The sequence below is a fragment of the Canis aureus genome, chromosome 4 (assembly GCF_053574225.1).
Source record: "Canis aureus isolate CA01 chromosome 4, VMU_Caureus_v.1.0, whole genome shotgun sequence".
In the NCBI taxonomy this organism is placed as follows: Eukaryota; Metazoa; Chordata; class Mammalia; order Carnivora; family Canidae; genus Canis; species Canis aureus.
This window is the reverse complement of record NC_135614.1, coordinates 62338119-62352606: the sequence shown is the minus strand read 5'-3', so window position 1 is coordinate 62352606 and position 14488 is coordinate 62338119. Positions and strand designations below refer to the sequence as shown.

The following is a 14488-nucleotide window of genomic DNA, read 5'->3' as shown; positions in this document are numbered from 1 at the left end:
AGACTGTAGTCTATGAGCAGTTCAAACCTGGTGAAAATGTGGACAGACTGTGAATAATTATGCTTTGCAGTCTTGCTATGGTTGTCTTTCACTTCTTGGTAAAAACAAAAAACAAAAACCAAAAAACAACCTGGCAAAAAAAAAAAAAAAAAAAAAAAACAACCTGGCATTGCTACTTTGAATTGAAAGGTATCAAAATGGGAATGAGTTAGGGAATGGAAGAGTCTCTTTTGAAAGACTTCACAGAACACCTTTTTGAATAATTAAGATATAGAGGAGAAATGTGGGATGATAGGCAGGAAAAGACATGGGTATAAAGGGAATCGTAAAGCAGCTCCCTTTCTCGGGACTACATTTGGAAGATGAGAGAATGTGAAGCAGTACCCACTTTCCTTCTGATACTAATCTCCTTTTTTTAAAAATCTCTTCTCTTTAGGGAATTTGGTCTTCATATTAAATTTTATAAATATGGAAAATGTGGATAATGAGTTAACAGAGTACTACACTTGTTTATTCGTTTTCACTACATAATGCTGAAAATTATTTCTTTGGAATTTGAGGGCGTATGATAAATAACACATCTATGTTACACCAAATTTGGAAAAAAAAAAAAACCTGAAAACAAATGGAGAATCAACTGACATATTTATTACAAATAAACATAATAATGAAAGAAGTGGTATTTACTCCTGTGTAGTGGTGTTTAAGTTAAGCTTTCATTTTGTTTGCGTCTAACATCTGTCATCAAATGGTATTACACTCCCCAAATTAAACTTACCCCAAAGTGCAGGCTCCCTGCACTGTGAGATCCGACCCTGCCCCACTAGTCTCACCCGAAGACATGAGCATAAGAGAAAACATCTCACAGGCACATACAAAGAGCTTTTTGAGAATTTTTGCCTCATACTCATAAATGAAGTTCACCTTCATTAAAGGAAAACAAATGGGGACGCCTGGTGGCTCAGTGGTTGAGCACCTGCCTTCTGCCCAGGACGTGATCCTGGGGACCCGGGATGGAGTCCCACGTTGGGGGTCCCTGCATGGAGCCTGCTTCTCCCTCTGCTTGTGTGTCTGCCTGTGTGTGTGTGTGTGTGTGTGTGTGTGTCTCATGAATAAATAAATAAAATCTTTTAAAAGAAAAGGAGGGATCCTTGGGTGGCGCAGCGGTTTGGCGCCTGCCTTTGGCCCAGGGCGCGATCCTGGAGACCCGGGATCGAATCCCACGTCAGACTCCCGGTGCATGGAGCCTGCTTCTCCCTCTGCCTGTGTCTCTGCCTCTCTCTCTCTCTCTCTCTCTCTCTCTCTGTGACTATCATAAATAATAAAAAAATAAATAAAAGAAATGGAAAACAAATGTTCATATGCTAATAGAAGGAGGGAGAAAGGGCACCAAGAACTTCGGGCGGGTGGGGAGTATGTTTTTGAGAGGAAGAGTAGATACCATTTGACACCCTAATTTTAGCATTTTTAATCCATATTCCATTCCATTGTTTCTACTATATCAGTCAATAAATCTGCTTTTCTTTTTTGTTTAGTTTGTCTTATAAGCTGTCACTTTTAACTGAAAGATCTTGGCTAATTCAGGGAGATGAAGCTATTATATATCTGAGGCTGGGGAAATGAAAGGCTTCGGTGGGCTCTGTACCATTGTTGCCACTAGATGTCAGCCGCACTCTTCTATCTTAATCTGACCAGTTCTTTAACCGGAAGGATTCCCACAGCTCTGCTTTCTCCATCTCCTTTCCAGCTAACACACAGCTCAGTTCTGCAGGCAATGGGGCCTTTGTCCTCATACATCATCCTCCTTCCTTCCCCAAGGCCCTTGGTCAGTAAGATCCATCAGAGTGGATCTCTTTGGAGCTGGGGAAATAGTTTCAGGTCTGACCATTATCTCAAAGAGTCTCCTAAAATATAGATCTGCTTGCTAATTTTGAACATCTTGTGTAATTTAACATTATTTTATTTTTTCAAATGTTTTATTTATTTATTCATGAGAGAAAACAGAGAGAGGCAGAGGAGAAGCAGGCTCCATGTAGGGAGCCCCATGCGGGACTTGATCCCTGGACTCCGAGATCACATCCTAAGCCAAAGGCAGATGCTCAACCGCTGAGCCACCCAGGCTTCCCAACATTATTTTATTTCATCTTCCCATCTCTATTTTCAAAAATAATAGAAGGCAGAACAAAGAAATGGAACAGTAGAACAGTAACTCCACCAAAATAAAAATTAAGGAATGGAAATGAATTACCCTCTAGGCAGGGGAGTCAACGTGAGATAAATTTGATAAGAGAAGCAAGATGTGGACATAGTTATGTATTTCTTTCTAGCCTGCCCATCTGACCTGGACAAGCTACATTTAGGTAGTATGCATTGTAAAGTGTGTAGATATAACCTTAATTCATAGAAATATTTGCTTAGCTGATTAATCTTTTTTTTTAATATTTTATTTATTTATTCATGAGAGACACAGAGAGAAAGAGAGAGGTAGAGACACAGGCAGAGGGAGAAGCAGGCTCCATGCAGGGAGTCTGACGTGGGACTTGATCCTGGGGCTCCAGGATCACGCCCTGGGCCGAAGCAGGCGCTGAACCACTGAGCCACGCAGGGATCCCCTGATGAATCTTTTTAATAAATATATGGGCACTACTAGGACTGGTAGATTCCTTGCATCGATGCAGTGGTGGTAGCAGCCAGGAAGTAGGCAGAGGCTCTCTTTCAGCGCTAACAGGTAGACGAAATCTATGGCCTTCTCCACTGAAGGGGGCTCTGCAAAGGGGCCCTTGTTCACTCAGACAACAGTGATTTCAACTAAAGGACATTGAGTCATGTGGGAAATAAAGTGGATAAGATTGTGCTCAATATTTCACAGTTCCCTCTTCTAATTGAAGTTAAATTCAATCTAAAATTATGATGTTTAAATTCCAATGAGGTACACTTTCTTTTTAAATTCCCTGATATAAACCAGATGATTTCTTCTCAATGCTGGATGAATTCTGTTGTAACTCTACCTTGTGACTAACAATGTGGAATCTTAAAACTATTCATTCATTTGGCAATTATTTGTGGAGTAGTTCTTACTCTGCAATGTACTGAGGTGCTAGTAGAAGCAAACAAACAAGGCGGGCAAGATCCTGTTCTTATGGAACCTGCATCCCAGTGGTAAGAGATGAATAATGTGCAAATAAAAGAACAGGCAATAAGAGGTAACAATAAATGCTGTGATGAAAATGAGTAAAACAAGGTCATATAATAACAAATGAGGCACATAGAAGTTTAGTAAGTAGACACTAAATCGATGTTTGAGACCATAAACTCCTAGACACATACTCTACTTGAAGTCACCAGAAGGAAAGTTTATAATAGGAAATAATAAGAAAAGAGAGACACATGGAATAAAGACCATCCAACTAAGAAAAAAAATAGATGAAATAATTTTGTAATCCAATCTTACATAGAATTCATTGCAAAACATGTAGTCTAATCAGAGAGGACATGTGCTGGAGCCTGACTGATTTACAAGTTGACTCCTTTAAGGAAAAAGCAGCCATTTTATATAATCCCGGAATTGGAAAAAGTGGAATCCCTCAATAGGCTGGATATGCCTTTGGCCAGCCATCACATTAGCTCTTCTCTCTGCACCATTGATTCCCTGGCTCTTCTAGAATGGCTCCTTGTCATCATTCAGCTGTCTGTCCTCATCATTCAGGCTCTGAGAAGCCTTCTCTAATCATGCAATGTAATTTTTCCTTATTTCCATATTGTTATCTATTCTAATACTATGATACATTTTCTTTTAAATATTTATCAAAATATGAAATCATCTTACTATATTTTTTGTTATTTTTCCTTTTTTTTTACTCTACTAGAAAGGAAGTTCTGAGTAGAGACTTTGTCTACCTTATTTCTCTCTGTAACTCCAGTGAGGATGACACTGACCAGAATAGCAAAGGGAAATGGTGAAGTTGATTATGACTTATGTCTCACTGTTATTAAGTAATGTTGTGTTAATATGTCAGGATCTAAAGAGCCTAAGGGATTATATATACTGTAAAGGAAATATTAAAGAAGCTGGTCTGTAACATCTGGAGAAAAAGGACTTTGACAAGACCTTCCAGAGCTGCCTTTACATATCTGAAGGTATAGACTTGGAAAGAGAGCAGTCTCATTTTATTGGGCTCTGCTCTGGATAACTAGAAAGCCATAAAGAGCCATACAGAAATGGTGTTCTGTTCAATATATGATGAAGAACTGCTGAGAAAGCCAAACGGACCAAACTTCAGTGATCTTTCTTGGTAACAAATCTTTATATTGGACATCATAACCTTACAGAAAATTGGAGTAAATCCTTAGTTCTCAGTGTGGAAGAAAACACTAACAAATCTTTAGATGTTGTTTAATGTTTGTAAAATAATAAGTAAACTATGGCAAATTAAGTTTGGAGAAAATTGAGTTAAAGTACTGCAGAAAATTTAATAGAGCCTTTAATAAAATAAAGTGCATTGTAGATCCTCCCAAAAGAAATAGTGTTCCCCTCAGCGCAGAGCGCAATAGACATGATTTTACCAATAGGAGCTGGAGGCTGTTGTGTGAGATCACATAGAAAAATGAACCAACAGGAAAAAGAGTTACCATTAATTTACATCATTTTGTCCCACAATTGAAACTATTTCGCCCCAATAATTCAAAGAAAATTAAATAAAACGAAAGCATCAGATTCCTGGATGTGCTAACTCCTTGTTCCCACAAAAAGCAAGGAACAAGGTTCTGCCAGACACAAAATCAAGATGCAAATATCCAGATCTCTAGGCTATTGTGCCCCAGTGCACATAAGGGCATGAACATCAGTGAGGTCTACATTGAACAAGAAGGAGGAGGAGGAAGAGGAGAAAGAGAAGGATGAAGGAAGAGGAGGAAAAGAAGGAGGAGGAAGAGGTGAGGGAGAAGGAAAAGAAGAAGAAGAAGAAGAAAGAAGAAAGAAAAAGAAAAAGAAAAAGAAAAAGAGGATGTGAAGGAGTCAGACAGGGAAGGGAGAGGAGGACAAACAAAAGGCAAGAGCTAGTCCACCCAAATCCAGACCATCGATTTTTATATTATCACGAGAAGACCTTGAGGATGTTGAATAGAGAGAGTGTGATGGGTGCCCAAAGTGAAGGAATCCAGAGGCTTGGGGATGGGCTGATGCTCTTCCCTGTGGCACCTTGAATCCTTAATACTCTCAAATTTTTCTCTCCTTTGATTTTTATGTTTTCCCAAGTTAGTTCTCTTCTGCCTTCCCTAGAATGGAGCCATGGTCATAGTTTGACAAGGCCTCAAGCATCCCCTCCTCCCTTGCAAGAAGGTTAGGAAGAATAAAGACACATCCCCCGCCTGAAACGGATGTCTTTTTGTCTTCTCTAGCTTCACCTTTCAACTCCAAAGGATCCTCCCTCTATAATTCATGGATCATTGTGCAACCTAAACATTTCTTCTCCACGTAAACATTTCTTCTCCCCAACAAAGCAACCCACACCTGATCATTTGACCTCAATTTTCCTCACCTTTTTAAATCCAAAGAACTTTATTTCCACCAATCTTTTATCTGCTTTATATTTAGATACACCCTGAGATTATTATCTCAGCCCCACCCCTGAGAAATTAATCTGACATTTTGCTTACTAGCCATAGCCTTCATAAACAATTGTTCATATTCCCCACACCTAATACTACTACCAAGTTCACACGTATCCTGAACTTTGACCTCTAAACCTTTAACTACTCACACCTTGAGTAGACTACAAGTATGTTCTTGAACACTTGACTCTTTTCTGAGCCTACAGCCATCTTTATGGTTCGCCTCCAGTCTCTGATGAACACACTTCCTATCCAGAAAGTCACTCTTTTTTTTCATTTCTTACTCAATGTCATAATAATTTTTAGGAGAAATATTCAGCATGGTACTGATTGAGCCTGCAAAAATCTAATACTAATTTGGGCTAGTGGCCATTAATTTTTATATCCATTGTTAACTATTTGACATTCTCCCATTGATATCTATACCAAACCTCTCTATTCTTCTCCAGCTTCCAGACCAACCCAATCTTTCTACTGTAAAAGGCAACCCGAAAACTTAACAGCCAGGTCCAACCTTACAATGGTGATTGTGCAACTTTAAGTATACATGTTAAGCTCTGGATGTTTTAATTTCCTCATCTGTAACAGAAATAATATTTACCTGCCGGAGTGGCTTTGGGTATTGAATGAGAGTATATATGTATATATATATATATATGTATATATAATCTCATGTGTGTGTGTGTGTGTGTGTGTGTGTATCAGAGTGCCAAGATCATAATTAGAGCTTCATACATGGTAGCTAGAATATGGAATGTGATCTTCAGAACAATTTACAGTTTTTTTCCAGTTACAGTTTTCTATACTGACTGTAATTAGCCATCCTCCACCATGTATGTCAAATTCTTTCTAGTTCTGTTTTGTTGTAAGACAGTTTCAGCCTATCCTAGACCTTGCTAAAGCCTTAGCTTCTTTCATTTCCCTCCTCTCTTTGACTGTCAAATGTCTGAAAAAATTATAATGCTATTCTCTACCTCATCCTAATCTCCCTTTGAACCCATTCCCATTCCTCTTTGCTAAATACATTTTCTAACTGCAACAAAGACACCTCTTCTTGAAACATAATGGCTTTTTCTCAGAATTAATTGTCTTCAAACTATCATAGCAAACAATAAAACTTATAATGAAGTGTCTTTATTATGGCATTCACTTCTCTTCTTTTCCACAACCAAACTCCACATAGTCTCCCCTATTAATTAGTATCATGATCTTGTGAAGATTACTTAAATCCTCTGAGTCTCAACTTACTCACTGGTAAAATTAGGGTAATAAAATTCCTTCCTCAATGAGTTGTCCTGAAGATCACATTCCATATTCTAGCTACCATACATGAAACTCTAATTATGATCTTGGCACTCTGATACACACACACATACACACACAAGAAAAAATATATATAACCTCATTCAATACTCAAAGTCATTCTGGGAGGTGAATATTATTTCTATTTTACAGATGAGGAAATTAAAACATCCAGAGCTTAATCTGTATATTTAAAGTCTCACAGTTAACAATTAGTAAAAGCAAGACTCCTAAAAAGACCTTCTGGACTAATTACCCATATTAACTACTACATTATATTCCTTTCCAAACAGATGTAAAAGTCAAAATTTTAGGGAGCCATGCAATGTCATTTATTACTAGCTTATTATCTTTGCAGATGCTGTGTTTCAGAATGCACTGAAATAAACCCATCAAGCAAAAGACTGGTCGAACAGAGTCTACCACCCTCCTACAGGTTTTTATACATATGCTCTCAAGCCCAACAGGGAAAACACAGCTATTTAGACAATTGTATTTGGACAATCCAATTTACAATCTCATGTCAGCAACCCATAGCAGAGACCTATGACTGATCATTAATAATAATTATAATAACAATTACATGCACCGCATTTTTTAGAACAGATTTTCATGTACATGACTCCAGTTCAGTAAATTCTATTGGGGTTATCAGCAGGCCTCACTTGATAGGGCATGAAACCAAGGCTCTAGGGTGGTCTTTGTATTGTTTGCCAACTGTTTTCCAGTTCTCTCCCTTCTCATCTTCAAGGGAGAAAATAAGATCACACTGTAACCTCGATGATTGAGCCAGGTCACTTGCTGGTGAGGGAAAGTGACAGCAGTGTCACTTCTTTTTTTTTCTAAAGATTTTATTTATGTATTCATGAGAGATACACAGAGAGAAGCAGAGACATAGGCAGAGGGAGAAGCAGGCTCCCCGTGAGAAGCCTGATGCAGGACTCGATCCCAGGACCCTGGGATCACGACCTGAGCCAAAGGCAGATGCTCAACCACTGAGCTACCCAGGTGCCCCTGTAGTGTCACTTCTGAGGGGAATAAATAATTGCTGAAAATGGAAATCCTCAAGAACACATCTTCACTTCACCTTGACAATGAATGACATACAAAACTACTCGACTTACTTGGGATCCATTGAAGGCAATATGACACCATCTGCTGACAACTGTCTGTGGATAGCTTGAGTACAAGGTAAACATATATTAAGATACAGAAATTCTGAGGTTGTATGTTAGCAGAGAATAATCAGGTCTTTCTGACTGATACAGGCTCATGGCACATAGTTGACTTACCCAAGGTCACACGGCCACAAAATGTCAATGTCCTCCTCTAAGCCTCATCAGCGCTGAGGTCACTGTTCCTCCCACCAGGTCTCAGCTTGCTTCATAGTTCATTGCTTCAAAAATAAACAGTATTTCCCCTGGAGGCAGAATATAAACCTAAGTGTGATCTAATCTGAGTCTAATATTCTTTATTTGGTGAAAAATGTTTGATGTTTTTACTTATTTCATAACTAGACCAAGCAGCCTATACTTAATTTCTTCCACTATATGAAGTTGAGAATTCTAAATAACAGTCCCCCCCTCTGGTGCAGGCAGAAAAATACTTCTCACCTCAAATAATCAATTTGTCGTTCAGATAATAAGTAGCAATTAAGTGACAAGAACCTCAACACCACCCAGGGTGTGACATTGTGTTTTGAGAGCTTTTCAGAGCCAACACTGACTCTGGGTGACCTCACAGGAAAGGTGGAGAAACCAAGCAGTGGCATATAAACATGACCCCTTTCCTAGGATATGGTTCACAAAGCTGGTGTGACAGCCCTGAGAGCCTCTGTATCATAGCCATCTCCACCATGAAGGTCACTGGGGGGCTTCTTCTGCTCTGCGCAGCAACTCATTTCTTCAGCAGCTCAGGTGAGTTAAAGGCAGAGAGTGCCCTGTGTGGCCATTGAACTTGTCTTCCCAAATAACCCTTTCTAAGCATTGGAGGGAAATGTCTGATCATGTGGATTTAAAGTGTACTGGCTTATAATACAAACAGTCCTGGCCTGGGATGGGAAATTCTTTTTTTTTTTTTTTTTCTGAAAGGGAAGGGAGATTCTTATGTGCCAACAGGTGTTTGGGAGTTTGGATCCAGTGTCTTCCCTTTCAAGGATTTTTATTTTCATCCATGGAGCCATAGGAAAATAAAAGAACTGATGTCTTCATAAGTCTACCATTTCATAAGGACACTGGAAGCAGCTGGTGTTATTAGATACTATCCCTCAGTGCAATGACACAGAAAACCGTGGATGTCTCTCCAAATCAATTCAGGAGAATCAAAATGAAACACAAATCTCCAAAGCCCAGGAGTCAACAATTAGACTTTTATAAGTCTTTATATGGTGAAAATGGTTTCAATAAATTAATATTGTAACACCTTAACATTGCGTTACATTTTTTACATCAATTCAGAGGGGGAAATATCAAAGATGGCGGCACTTCAGGCTCTTAGGAGGGGTGACTGCAATACTTTTTATTGCTATCTGACTCTGAATCATTATCAAAGACACAAGCTCCAGAAAATGTCCCATAGTCAATAAAGGGAGGAAACTGTAGTTAATTCTCCTGCCTAAATAAAAGGCTTACATTACTGGCCATTTGGCTTCTTCATCAGAGTTTTATATAAGAACTTATATAAGTTCTTATATAAGTTTTATATAAGAGTGTGTGCTAAGATTCATCACCAGAGCAAATACAGAGTCTTAATCTATAGGCCCAAATTTATTTAACCAATGAGACTTTGAGACCTTGCTTTATTTTTAATATTTCTATCCATAACTCTCTTTCAGAAGCTGCTAGTCTGCCTTTAACCACAGTGAGTATATTGAATTACATTTTAATTTCAATTCCTATTGACTGGCATTTAGTCAACAAATGCTTTTGAAATTTACATGCAGAATTAATTCAGTGTGTTTGGGGAGGGGGTTAAGAGGGAGACAGACACAGATTAAAAATTCTCCTCTGCTTTCCAGAAGGCAGCTGAAGAAACATGACATACATATAAGTAATCATAGAGTTAAAAAAAAAAAAATCCCAAGTTAAAGGAGAGAGAGATGACTTCCAGCTGAGAGGTTGGCAAAGTCTTCATGGAAAGGACAACATGAGAGGCAGAACAGAGTTACCTTGGTTAATTGCACAGGCTCTAGATTCCAATCCCAGACCCATCACTGACTAGCTTTTACATTATGCATGTTCTCTGTTTTAAAGCCTTAATTCCCACCATCTATAAGTAGGCGTAATAGTAGGACCTATCCTATTCCATTGTTATGAAGGTTAAACAAAGAAAATTCACATATAATTTAAGCTTAATGCCTAGCATGGAAACACTCAGGAATTAATAGAATGTGCTAGTAGTAACAGAAGTGTGGACAGCAGTACTAGTATTTAGCATGGCAATAATATTAGTAGTAGTAGAAATAGGCACAGCAGCCTCAGAATATCTGATCTGGGACTCCTAGGATGGTATTTTGCTTCCTGCCCAACAGAGACCAGTGTAGCCTATCTTGGGGGCCAGGAGACCCTAGGACATTCTCTTGTGCCTGTTGCAGGTGGACTGCAGTATTTACAAGAAGTACCCAGTGGTGGCCATCCCCTGCCCCATCACATACCTGCCTGTTTGTGGTTCTGACTACATTACCTATGGGAATGAATGTCACCTGTGCATTGAGAACTTGTGAGTACCTCATAGAAAATAAATAAGTTGCGGCCAGTGTCCTCCACTGCAAAACTCTCTTCTTTCTATGAGCCCATTTCACTTTCCATGAGCTGTGCTTATTCCCACCCAGAAGCAGCTGGTAGAGAGAGAAAACTGTCTCACAGTCAGGCTAGGTTTTCCTGCTCTACCAGCTTTAACTAGTTCCATCCATCACCCAACTGCCAATTTCTATCTTAATTGAGGGAATTCAGTAAGACCAGGAGCCCAGAAGTTCAAGAGAGGCAGGTCAGGAGTCACCAAAGGGGTGAAGGAGATCATTTGAGGGTGATCTCCAACCCCCTTCAGCTTTTGGCTATTTTAGGTAGTGGAACAGTATCTTGTTAGAAGAAAAGATCTTGAACCCCATACTAAATAATCACTGCAAACCACTGTCCTAGATGATTTCTAAGAGACTTGCAGACATACTGCTTGATTTTTAGACAAACTGTGGCTATAGAGACTTTATCCTTCTCACATTCCTACTGGCTCTAAATAACTGTAGCCTAATGGCAGAAGGAGGGAAGAAGACTACTACAAAAAAATTTTCTCTTATATAAAAAAGGGGTTTGCAGCTGTTAGTGCTTGGACCTGGGTCCCGTGAGCATGTTTTGCTTAGGTATTTTTGTTTGGCCTGTGCAGTATTTTTGAAGGCACTATAACTAGGTAGCTGTCACTTCTTTAATGAAGAACAAGTACCTTAGCATTTATTACCCTACACCAAGTCCACTTTGTTCTTTGTTAAGTCTCCTTTAGACCACTGGATTTTGGCTACCCATCTCCAATCCTGTATTTTTCGTCTCTGTGATTATCTAAACAAGTTAGAATATCAGTTTACGCCCTAAGCTCAGGAGGATATGTCTGCATCTTTATTTCTATTCAGGAATAGGAAAAATTCACAGAAGGGAAGATTCTCTAACAGGCACACACATTGGTCCTCAGCCTAGAAGCTAGCTTGTGTTCAAGGACACTGCAGGGGACATGTGGTGGCAGTTCTCACTAATGCAAGATCCAGCTTCATCACAGGCCTTGCTGGCCAGGAAAGGCCACGTTAGCTTCCCTTGTCAGAAGTCTTCCTCCTTTGTTACTATAAGATATTGGTTGATGGTCCCAGGTTCTGACATCAGTGGAGGCAGTAGGTAGGGTGGAAGTATCACTGGACTAGGGACACTCTGCTTCTATCTCTGTCAGAAACTGCCTGTAGCAGGGATATTCCTTTCCAGGGATTCAGTTTCTTTATCTATAACATTAAGTTCTGTTTCATGGTAGTTCCTTTTGGCTTTGAGATTATATAACATTTCCTCTTGTTTAATGAATCTTGGTATGTGTTTTCTTATAGGAAAAGTAATGGAAAAGTCCAGTTTCTTCATGAAGGAAGCTGTTAACTTCTCCACAGACATGGGTACTGCAGTGATAATCTTCACTGTCATCTTCATCATCCCTGGGCTCTGATTGCCTTTTCCCTCATCCTGGCCAGTGCTCTGGGGTAGGAGTGGAGACAGATCCAGAGGCATCTTTGTTGAGTCAAGAAAGTTGACATGGTCTTCCTCAAACTCATGCCTTATTGACTTCCTGGGTTCTTTTTGTACTTCAATAAAAAAAAAAAAAAAAAAAAAAAAAAAAACTCCCTGGAGAATTTATCTTTACTTCTACTTGTATTTGTTTCTTAGATTAGGATGTAATATCTCAGTTTAAAAATAAAACTGAGGACCATATAAATCTTCTTTAGGAGAAAATTTTGTATGAAGACTTCCAAGTGACTTCCAAGAGACACAGGGACACACACACACAAACACACATATGTAAACACACACACACATGTGTGTGTGCGCACACACACACACACACCAGTGAATGCCTTACCCTCTCCTGGAGTCTTTACTTTCCTTAATTAGTACCTGCCACTGGGAACTAGTCTATGGACCATGCTGGTCTTTATATTAGTTTCTTTTCCAAAGTTCCTTAGAGGGGCACCACCTTCATTATAAGTCAGCCCTGGAGAATAGATTCTCCTCCCCATTCCATGAGCATTTCATAATTTACTTTTCTTGTCTCTCACCTTGCTAACCTGCTGTAACCTTAACAGAACATCTCTGGCACTGACTACTATATTGCTTGACTTCTTCTCTAACGCTTGCCTTCCATACATATAAAATGTAGACACCACTATGTATGAAGACAACATTGACAGTATTGGCAAATTGTACATTTTTTGTTTTAAATACAGAGGTCTATAACTCATTCTTATTGATGAATTTGGAGTTCCTTCTGTAGAGGGTACATATGTGACCACAACACTTTGAGGAAGTCTTTAGTGATAGGCATAGCTCACAAGAAATTAGTGACTCAGATTGGGCCTTGGTGTACTTTCATGGTCCTCATTTTCTCCTCCCCAGGTTCATTTCTTCCCTCACTTGCCCCAGAACTATTCTTGGCCTCTCTCATCTTTTCTTTATATCAAATAAATAAATAAATCTTAAAAAAAAAAGAAGAGAGATGCAATCCATAGTTTTGGTAACTCCATAAAAGTGGTATAAAAAGGCTTATAGGGGATCCCTGGGTGGCTCAGCGGTTGAGCACCTGCCTTTGGCTTGGGGCGTGATCCTGGAGTCCCGGGATCAGGTCCCACATCAGGCTCTCTGCGTGGAGCCTGCTTCTCCCTCTGCCTGTGTCTCTGCCTCTCTCTCTCTCTCTCTCTCTCTCTCTGTCCCTCATGAATAAATAAATGAAATCTTTAAAAATAAATAAATAAATACTGAAAAGGCTTATAAACAGTTGGTTCATGCCTGCATTTAGATTCTTCTGTTATAGTGTTATATAATCACATAAATACAGACTCTGTCCCCATGATCATGACACACCTAACATGGTCAGGATGATTGGGATAAAATATGGGTCTGAATCAGAGTTAAATTCAAAGTCAAGTTCAAAGTCAAGGTCACACCAGATCATGGCCAAGTCAACTATGGAAACTATACAGAAGACAAGGATAGAAAACTATGTTAGACAAACAGAGCTGCTGAAATAAAAGTAGCAGATAGGGAGAAGTTGTAATCTGGACAGTGAAGGGCCTGGAATAGGTGGTCAAATGGTTTTGCTGGCTTAGCCCTCTTCAGTTGCTTGCCACCTTCAGTGGCTCTTACTTTCCAGTTCCAAGCTCCCACCCCTACCAATGTGATCCTCTCCTGAGCTGCTCGTACCTGCTCATATGTGTGAAGCATCCCGTTGCCTGAGTTGTACACAACTCCACAGGTTTCTCTGTCTGCTGTGCTCTTCTCATCATGCCAATTTCTCCTACCTTCTTAGATCTTCAGCTTCTCTTTCCTTGGTCTTGATCTGTCCCTGCGCCTGACACTGTTTGCCCTGTCTTAAACATCTGCATTTTCCCAGTGCTCCTCACTAATCTTTCTTACATGTCTTCAGTTGTTTATACCTTCTTATGAGCCTGATTTTCATATTGCTCCACTTACCTAACACCTTTCTCCTCTGCTGCTTTCAAACCTTTGGCGACCTCAGTTTTCCTCATTCTTCCTCTGACCTCACTCACATCTCAGCTGAACTGAATCCTCAGAAGCTCATTCCTTTGTACACAAAAGTCCCTTTCTTCTAGTAGTTGGATTGTGATAAAGACCATATCATGGGCATACCCCTACACTGTGAGCTTATCTTCACCCTAGTATATAGTAAAGATGAAATATCTCCAACAATCTCTGCCAGCTGTGCATGAAGGTCAGGGAGAGATACCAACGGAAACATTATATAAAATGTGGGCAAAATACAAATCTATATAAGAATTCCTGATCTTCATGGATGAAAGAGAGCCAATCAACAGCCTCATTTT

At 39.5% G+C, this 14488-nt stretch overlaps 2 protein-coding genes across 2 annotated transcripts in view; one reads left to right on the top strand and one right to left on the bottom strand.

Annotated features, from left to right (window-relative positions):
• The window catches only part of LOC144312856 (sperm-associated acrosin inhibitor-like), a 124567-nt gene that overhangs the window by 59724 nt on the left and 50355 nt on the right, over positions 1 to 14488 (bottom strand). The window lies entirely within an intron of this gene.
• Positions 7816 to 12251, top strand: SPINK7 (serine peptidase inhibitor Kazal type 7). Its single transcript, XM_077895984.1, has 4 exons — positions 7816 to 8828; positions 9746 to 9771; positions 10505 to 10629; positions 11987 to 12251. Exons 1-4 carry the CDS (start codon positions 8690 to 8692, stop codon positions 12030 to 12032), a joined length of 336 nt encoding a protein of 111 aa, XP_077752110.1. The 5' UTR covers positions 7816 to 8689; the 3' UTR covers positions 12033 to 12251.

Excerpts from the sequence above, each read along its gene's own strand:
- SPINK7 (XM_077895984.1), top strand. The coding sequence starts at position 8,690 with ATGACCCCTTTCCTAGGATATGGTTCACAAAGCTGGTGTGACAGCCCT. Across the intron at positions 8,829-9,745 it reads TCATTTCTTCAGCAGCTCAG|AAGCTGCTAGTCTGCCTTTA; the intron begins GTGAGTTAAAGG and ends ACTCTCTTTCAG. Across the intron at positions 10,630-11,986 it reads CACCTGTGCATTGAGAACTT|GAAAAGTAATGGAAAAGTCC; the intron begins GTGAGTACCTCA and ends GTTTTCTTATAG.